The sequence below is a fragment of the Xiphophorus hellerii genome, chromosome 6 (genome assembly GCF_003331165.1).
Source record: "Xiphophorus hellerii strain 12219 chromosome 6, Xiphophorus_hellerii-4.1, whole genome shotgun sequence".
In the NCBI taxonomy this organism is placed as follows: domain Eukaryota; kingdom Metazoa; phylum Chordata; class Actinopteri; order Cyprinodontiformes; family Poeciliidae; genus Xiphophorus; species Xiphophorus hellerii.
The window spans coordinates 28,427,036-28,436,346 of record NC_045677.1 but is presented as its reverse complement, the minus strand read 5'-3'; the positions used below and the strand labels follow the sequence as shown (position 1 = coordinate 28,436,346).

General features: G+C 38.4%; 1 protein-coding gene and 1 long non-coding RNA gene across 2 annotated transcripts; both read right to left on the bottom strand.

The window, feature by feature from the left end:
* Positions 1–1,207: 1,207 nt before the first annotated feature.
* rnf182 (ring finger protein 182) lies at positions 1,208–2,465 on the bottom strand. The gene has a single exon (XM_032564591.1). It carries the CDS (start codon positions 2,267–2,269, stop codon positions 1,463–1,465), a length of 807 nt encoding a protein of 268 aa, XP_032420482.1. The 5' UTR covers positions 2,270–2,465; the 3' UTR covers positions 1,208–1,462.
* Positions 2,466–4,163: 1,698 nt separating this feature from the next.
* On the bottom strand, positions 4,164–9,283 carry LOC116721095 (uncharacterized). The gene is made up of 3 exons (XR_004339511.1): positions 5,843–9,283; positions 5,518–5,583; positions 4,164–5,440 (listed from the first exon to the last, which is right to left on the bottom strand). It is a non-coding gene; the product is annotated as an uncharacterized LOC116721095 (long non-coding RNA).
* Between the last annotated feature and the right edge of the window lie 28 nt (positions 9,284–9,311).

Below are 9,311 nucleotides of genomic sequence, written 5' to 3'. Positions count from 1 at the left end.
ATTCTAAAACAAAAACACATAATATTATTATTAATAATAATTTAAAATAATAAGATAATAGAACCTGTTACTTTTCTATCATTTCTCACATTGTTGATCAATTTGGGACAAAATTCTGTCTTTTATAGTCTCACAAAAGATATTACAGTAATTTACCAAATTACAGAATCAAAGGAGCATCCAGAATTGTATTCATCTCTTCAATGTATTTTCATTTCATTTTTAAACTATTAATTTATTTTATTGTGAAAGGAACTTTGCTACACTTTCCATCTGATTGACTTTAATTCCCGCCAGCTTGCAGTTTCTCGTTCAGCTGATTCTCTGGCTGTGTGTCAGATCAATGACGTCAGGTTTTGTTGTTTGTTGTCTTATTTATTGGAGTGCAACATCATTCATTTATGTCTCACCATAAACACGCACTGCCATCCGCCATGGTGTGAAATAAAGAGCCAAACTGAAATAAAGTAACTACATATTAAATGTAGGTAATTACAGAAGCACCAATGAAAAACAACAAAACCGATCAGACTTTAACTAAATATAAAATAAATATTTTTGCCGTGAAACAAATAGCCTGTCAGAATAAAATCAAAGTGAACACATGAAGATATGAACCTTGAATATTCTGTAAATTACATCTGAGCTGCATGTGGCCTCCTGGGCAGCAGGGGGCGGCCGAGAGCACTTAACTGAACCTGAAATTGGTAGTTGCATTCATCAACCATGTGAAATTAACTTTAAAATTTATTGCAAATAATCTCAAAATGTTCTAGAAAAGAATTGGAAATTTCTCTGTTTAAAAAGTTTAACATCTGTGACTTTCAAATTCAGAACAAAAAAAAGTCTAAAAAAATTATTAGGTTAATCTCAACACTTCTGAGATTTTTATTTTTAGCAAATCTTTGACTTTTCAAACTCAGAACTTTATGATTTTTTTCTAGAAACATTCTGAGATTAATCATTAAATCGTCCCAGAATTTTACTGGAAAAACAAAGAAATCTCTGAGCTCCAAAAGTCATAATAATAATAATAAAAAAAATTAATCTCCAAAAATGTTTATATAAAATGTTGATATTTAAGAGTTTCAAAAGTCAAAAATTTGCCTGATAAAAATACAAAAATATCAGATTAATCTACAAAACTTTGAGATTTTCAACTATTCAAACTCAGAAATTGAGATTGATCTCAATATTTTGACAGAAATGTATTCCTCCTTTTTTTCTATCAATAAAGGTCCTAATCGATTAAAAGGTTCATCTATATCGATACACAATAAGATAACAAATCCACGGATATTTAAAGGTTTTTGAAGCAGATTCCTTAGAGAATTAGTAACTGGGTTATGAAGTGAGACTAAAGGGGATAAAAATGAGGTTTATTTAGGTCGTTCTCTCAGTGTCTAAGGCGGAAACATCCACATTACTTTCAGAGCTGTGATTGACCCGGTTCTTCTGCCCGTCACGGTGGCAAGCAGTGCCGTAGCTCATAGCAGACACACTGACAGAAGCCGTAGATGAGGATCAAGACGAGGCTGGCGGGCACCAGGCTCACCAGCAGCACCCCGACCGTGGTCCGCTGCATGATGAGCAGGTAGACCCCCATGGGCAGCGAGCTGAAGTACAGCAGCCCCAGAACCCACACCAGAACCCGGGCCGAGGTCTGGCACAGCAGGGCCGTGCAGGTCCACACCGTCCACTGCTGGGAGGCGGAGGCCAGCGAGTCCGAACTGGATGAGTCCCGGGTCAGTCTGCAGGAGCCGACCCGGAGGTCCTGGGCCGCGGCCGGTGGAGGCTCCATGAAGGTGATGACTACGAAGTTAGGAGAGCTCCTGATGCTGGAGTAGGGGAGGCTGGAGGCAGAGTAGGACGGGTTGTTCCCCATCAGGGCGTTCAGGCGCCGCGGGCTGAGCAGCAGCTCCGCCTCAGAGTCCGGCTGGATCCGGAGGTTCCTCTGATTCCTGCTCTGCAGAGCCAGCCTCGCCACCAGGCTGCAGTCATCCGGCAGGTTCCTCACAGCCCCTTCCAGGAACCTGGTGGCACAGCGACAGAACGGACACACCAGGGCGTCCGGCGGCGACTCACCCAGGTCCAGGATCTTACAGAGACATTTGGAGCAAAGCCGGTGGCGGCACTCCAGGACCTTCGGCCTGCAGCTCTCCAGATTATACGCAGAGTAGCAGATCTTACACTCCATCTCATCAGAACCGAGCCCATCAGCGTGGGGCCCGGCGCCGCTAACATCCTCAAGGTTCTGCAGCTCGAGCATCTCAGACTTACCTAAACCTCAACCAGCTTCACATCGAGAGACGCAAGTCTCCACTTCACTGGAAACCCACAGTCCATTCCTGGGTTAAAAAGGCGATTTCAAAGTTTGCTTTGAAGCTCCTCACAAGTTGAGGTGACTGTGCCGAGGTTGAGGGAACCAAATCCTTTCACGGGCTGCAGGAGAAAAAGAGAGGGAAGGCGAAAAAGACTCCGACAGCAAGAGAGAGATGAAGGGATAACTGTTAACACAGCAAACAGCCGCGAAACGACAACAAAGCCGAGCCTGTGCAGACCGGAGCTGGAATTTTCGAGTCTGATCTTTTGTTACTCAGTGAAATTCAGTCCAATTAGTGCCTGATGCACACACACACATGTACACACACATGCACACACACACGCACACACATACACACATGCACACACAGATACCCCACCCCCACCCCCACACACACACACACACACCCACACACACACAAAGGAAGCATATTTAATTCCTGATTACAGAGTGTAGAGTGAAAGTGCAAGAAAATATGAATCCATGTCATCAGATGATTTCCGCTGTCAGTGTTTGTGCATGATGTGAGTCAGAGAAATCACCTTCTCTCCACTATATATTTACAGAAATAAACAGTTACAGGTGAACAAAAAATAAAATTCTGGGACTAAATCACCAGTATGACACCAAAGACTGGGCCGTGTGCAGAAAGCAAAGGTTACTAAGATTTCCCCCTGGTTGGTTGAGATCATCTGAATTATTCTGACTGATCAGATCGGATCTGTAATCAGTCCATGACCAGCTCTGATTTCTGAACTCAGAACTTTTCCACTTCATCATTTCAGCCAAAGAGAGTCAAACATTCAGTCGCACTTGCTGGTTGTTCAGTGGGACATTATTTGTTTTTATTAACTTTGGGTTTAAATGTATTTTCCAGGAACATGGAACCATTTAATAGCACAATCAATTAACTGTGTTTCCTTCAGAAGTTATGGAAATACAGAGTTGGGTAACTAGTTACTTTTACTCAATTGCAATTAGTTTAGTGACTTTTTTTTGAAAAAATTCACTTTATCAGTATTTTTGCTATACTGTTTGTTTTACTTTTATTTGAGTAATTTTATTATGAAGTATCTTTACTCTTACTTGGGTAAGATTTCTGGATTTTCTACCCACTGAAATAAAAATCAAATCAAATCAAATCAAATTGTATTTGTATAGCACGTTTCAGCAGTAAGGCATTTCAAAGTGCTTCACATCATATCAAACACAGAAACACAATGCAAGATAGAATCAATAATCAAAACACGACATTAAGTCAAATTCCATAATTGATTAAGTTTCAAATACAATCCTAAACAGGTGGGTTTTTAAAAAACAAACATGTTTTACCCAAACTTTCACACAGAAACTGAAAGAAACTGATTTGGAAAAAAAATTATTCTGCCTGATTTTGCTATTTTTTTATTAATTATATGAATTATTGTGATTTTCATCCTTAAAATGTCAAAATTTCCACTTAACCTTATAATTTGGTCCGTCTGATGATGTAATTTTTAACTATTAAATGATTGATCATTTGACCAGTAAAATTTTTATCAAATAACTTTTTTGTCTTACTTAGATAATTTCTTGGATGGATACTTTTTGCTTTTACTTTAGTAAAGACATGTTGAAGTGGTGCTACTATTGCTTGAGTATAATTTTGGGTTTTCTGCCTCTGTAGAAATAAAACAAATCAAATCATTTAAAAACACTGGAACAATGAAGGCCAGTGGTCAATCAGTTTTTAATGTTGTCTGCAAGAATGACAAGAACATTTAAAAGTTTAATATTGTTTTAATTCATTTGAATTAGAAGTTTTTTTATTTATTAAAATTAAACACCAGAAAGACGAACAACCAATCCTCCTAAAGCACCAGCAGAGGGCGACAAAATATACAAATCTGAAGAGTCTCGATTCAAAAAATCTGGAAAACAAAAGGAAGGAGAAGATTGAAATGTAATCTAACTTTACAGAATTTAAGTTCAATAAATTGAGCAATACTTCCAAAATTATTCACATTATTGTAAAAGAAATTATTAATGTGGGGACAGGAAGTGGCCGTCGGTCTTTTTTGCCTCATTATTTCAGGAAAAGATTTAATCCTTGGAAAAAATACGGTCCTGAAGTTGGTTTAAAATCTGCTCTCATTTTCTTCATTTAGCTGTTTTTTTTAATTAACACGTCACTTCCCATGTTTACTTGTGACACATTATTTTAACACCTGGATTTCATTTCCCTACCTGTGCTCCTCAAAGGCTCGATTATTTTTGTTTTTCCATTTCTTTATTCAGAAAAGTAGACATGTGTGTTAGAAATCCTTTTTCAATGTTCTTCTGCTAAAAATGATCCTTTATAGCAATAAATCGCCTTTTTCCAACTGTAACTCGAACAATTTGTTGCCTAGCAACGTGGCTGTAGTTCAACAGTTCAGCGGCGTCAGTCAGGTGGCGCAAACTATGATCCATTTCCGAACCCTGACCCGTTTCGGATGATCCGGTTTGAAGCCAGGTGAGTGAAATCATAATTCAGTTCAGCTTTTCTCATTTTCGTCTCCAGATCCGTTTTTGTTTGTTGGTGGAAACGATTCAAAACGGAGATGCTGAGCATGTCTGATTGATGCTATAAAAAAGAGCTGAATTTTTTTAATTAAACACTATATTGTGCAGATTAATTAATATTAAACACATTTAAATAACGTGAAGAAGGACTTCAACACCGGATTATCAAAATAAAAGCATCTTATTATTTTTTGGAACAAACTAAGAAAATCTGGGGGGATGAAAGGGGCAACAAAATTACTCAAATCTATACCAGGGTGTCCAAAGTGGGGCGCGGGGGCCTTTATTGGCCGGTGGACTGATTTTGTGCGGCTCCTGACTCCAATTCAAGAATCACACAAATTTATCCCTCAACACAAGCTGATGCATTTGGAGGCGTTTTATTTTTAACAGACAAATTTAAATCAGTGAAATTCTCCTTCTCCATCCGTAAGTCTGGCAGAGTGAAGGACATGCATGAAACCCACGAAGGTGAAGCTAGAGGCCGGAGGCACTCGTCATCCTCATCTTCTGTAGACAAGCTCCAGGCAAGCAGCACCAGAAGCAGGTCTTCTTCCAGGGAAACTGTGAAGTCTCACAGTGAGAACAAAACCGCACTTGTGAATACTGCGCTCACTGACATCCAGCACATCAGAGAAACCCATAAGTACCTCGAGAAATCCCTGAAAACCTTGAGAACCGAGTACCAGCGGGACCACAACCAGATGCTGCATGCGCTGGAGGAAGAAAGGTCAAGGTCAGTTCTGCCACTGCAAAAACAAAGAAAGGAACCAGACTTTTCCCTCAGAGTCCTGACTATAATCTCAGAATTAAGAATTTTTTGTCAAAATGTTTTTCAGAATTCTGACTTTTCTAAGAATTCAGATTTTAATCTCAGAATTAAGAGTTTTCCTCTCAGATTTCTAACTTTTTTTCTGAATTTTGACTTTAACCTCTGAATATTGACTACATTATAATCAGAATTCTCACTTTTACCTCATAATTCAGAGTTCTGACTTGTTTTCGTGATGCGGTGTTTTGGGTTGGCAGGCTGAATGGTTTGGAGCGGGAACTCGCTTACCTGACTGAGCTCCATCAGAGGGAAACGTCGAACTTGAAAGAGGAGATAAGCAGCACAAAGAAAATCATTGACATTCGGTATAACAGCAAAGCAGAGGAGTTTTCTGTAAGCAACCAGTTAAGGTTTTCATGCATCACTGAGAACCATGTTTCACTTCCTGCCTTAATACTCCAGATTTTCTGAAAATTCCAACTTTTTCTTTAAAAATGTACCTTTAATTCCCTACGGGAGACTCTTATGTTGTACATGGTATTTATGCTCAAAGAATCACATCTTGCTTTAATCCTGGAAATGTTCTTCAGGTGTTAGAAGTCTGACTTTGTAACTGTCTTTATGTTGCTCTGAATGTTCAGGTCTGAGTCCATCACCACACCCAGACTGAAGGCTGACCTTTAGTTTCCAGTTGTAATAACTGAAGCTGTGTGGTGACTCTAGATCGTTCCTCTGTAGATCCAGATAACTTCAGTTTTATTTCCATTCAAATTAAACACTTGATATTTCTAACATGTTCAGTTTGAGATTTTGATGCTCCAGTAAAAGATGAATATGCTTTGAAGCTTTTTCTACAATAATTTTTCATGGGGTCCCAATATGACTGAAAAACTTATCATGATATGTTAGTCGACTTTAATAGCTATTGATTTGTTGTTTTTATATCTGAAATATGCCAAACTGGTGATGTGATCGTTTCTGTTTTATCCACAGTTTTCGTTCCACAACATTGTGTTTTATTTTTAAGCAGTTTTGAGGCACAGCATGAAACTGTTGCTGTGCAAGTTACTCGACAGGTTGTTGCTAGGCAACCAAAGAGTGAGTGAGTTAGTTGATTCCACTCACCTAGCTGAGCTAAAAGCCTTTCCAGATCCATGCGGTTCTGATCTGTGAAAGTATTGAGAATTTTATCAGACGTATTAGACATTGATAATGCAACTATTGCAATATTATCAATTTAGCGTTCAGCACCAGATTTCATTCCAACAATGTTATTTCCACTTTATCTTATCTTTTCTGTTCTGTAGGAGGCGCTGGAAAAATGCCAGAGCCATCTCCTGAAGATGGAGCTGCAGCAGCAGCAAGAGATGGATATTGTGAGACACGAAGACAGCATAGCACAGATTATCCTCGAAAAGCTGATCAGATTGCTGCTTGTTGTCATGTCGACCATCTTGGTGTTTGTGTGCACACTGAACCAAGGCATCTTGTTTTTCAAGTCATCCAGACACATCCTCTCTGCTGTTCTCCTGGCTGCCTTCCTCTTTCTCCTCTACAAGTACTGGAATACTGTTAGCTGATTGGAGCCTAAGAAGATGCAACAAATAAACCTTTTTGAAGACCATCAGCATTTATCTTATCTGGATCAATCCAGCTTGTAGTTTAGCTTGGAGTTCCTAGTTATTGACAAACACAGATTGTTTTAATAATTATAAAAGTCCTCAGTTTTGTTCACTGTCGTTTTAATTGATCATATATCCAAAGTTTGACCTTGTTTTCTCTAGTGCAGGCGTTTAGTATAAGCTTAAACCACCAGGGGGCGCTGTGGTCAATCCACTGCTCTCCAACATCTTTATCCCCGCATTAGCTGAGTGGATTAGCATTAGTATTAGTGTAATTGTAGTTAGAAAAAAGACTAAATTTCCCCCCAAAAAACTCAGATATTTTGAGTATGCTTCTCAGATTTTCTCTAGAAATTTTTCTCAAAAAAATCCCAATATTCAAGTTAGCAGGCTTGGAAGTAATTTATTTTTCAAGAAGTTTATTTTTTCATTCACAGGAACATTTTAGGAAAGTTTCACCCCTTCAGACGCGTTCTCCAAACACGAGAACTGTTCCCAGAACAACTGGTCTCTTTTTGCTCATGGATCTCACGGATTAGAATCAATCCCTCCTGTTTCCAGAGGTCCTGATCTAAATCCGAGCAAATGTTTCCCAACGGGGAGTGAGACATCACTTCATCATTCCTTTATAGTGATGAAATGAATTTTCCCACATGCTGCTGTGTTGTGAGGGACATTCACAGGCTGCTAAACCAAACAGGGAGGAAACGTTCTGTCTGTGCTTCACTTTTATTATTCACACCAGAATGTTTTGGCTCAAACAGGCCCAACAAGACGACCTGCAGGACTGATGTTATTCTCACTTTACTACTTTGATTAAAAACGCCAGATGTATATGTTGTACCTGCATCACTTTCACTATTGCAGTTTTGGTCTAATTGATTATAGACCTTTCCCTTCCACATTGACTTTAGACTGTCTTTAAGCAATTAATTTCATTTTCAAAGTAATTTTTGCAACTTTTTAACATCAAGCATTGCAAAAATAATGGTGATGCAGAAGATGTTTACCTTTAGAAAACCATAGCTGAGCTTTAAAGGCCAAATAATGTCTTTAAGATGTTTCTGGTTACTAGAGATAGATAATCTGAGCAAATACTAATTTCAGTTTTTAAATCATGAGTTCATTTATTAAAGGAAAATATTTTCCAAACCATTCTGACCTTGTGCAGAAAACTAATAGTCTCCTAACTTAGGAGAGTTGACTTAGGAGTCCTAAGTCAATTAGTTTTTGTCTTTACTGTCATTCTGGGGGAAATACAGCAGAATTGTTTTAACTTCATTTAGTTCTTAACCCATTTGGATGGGGCCTCCTTGTGTGCTTCAGGTCATTATTGTGCATATTAACTAAGTCCATGTAAGCTAAAAGTAATGAATTTACATCTAAACATCCTCAGGATTTTCTGTCATTCAGACAGCAAAGTACTGTTCATGTTTGAGCTGGTTGGTTGCCGGAAAGAGTCCGAAAAGAAGCAGACGAATGAAACCAGAACCAAATCAGATATTATCAGCACACATTTATTTTGAGAAGCCATGATGGGGCATCTTTTAAACTGTCTGACATAACTGAAGCTCAGCTGAGGTTTACAATAAGACTGATAATTGTCGTTACAAGAGTTAAACTACCTCAAATAAATGCAACACAAGAATGAGGACAGACAGACAAATGAGGAATGCAGTTTAAACCAGTTTACATACTGGTTAAATATTAAAAAAACATCCAAGCATTTGAATGGAAAGTTGAGTGGAAGAAAAACAAACAATGTATGTGGATTAGGGATAATTGGTGAAAACTTGAATAAATCAAATAAAATGACTTTTTATTCATGTCATATAAAAAGTTTGTTTAATTATTAATAATTTGATGTATTGACGTTTATAATACAGACCAAGTGCAGTAGTGGGACAACAAAACGTAACAGTCTCTGACTGTAAAAGTACAGCTCGGTTTTTTGACTGCAGATTTGTCTGTTCATCTGTTTTTGCACATTCACAGTTACTGACTTCACATTCCCATAGGAAGTGAGTGGAGCTGCTCTCAGCCAATCAGA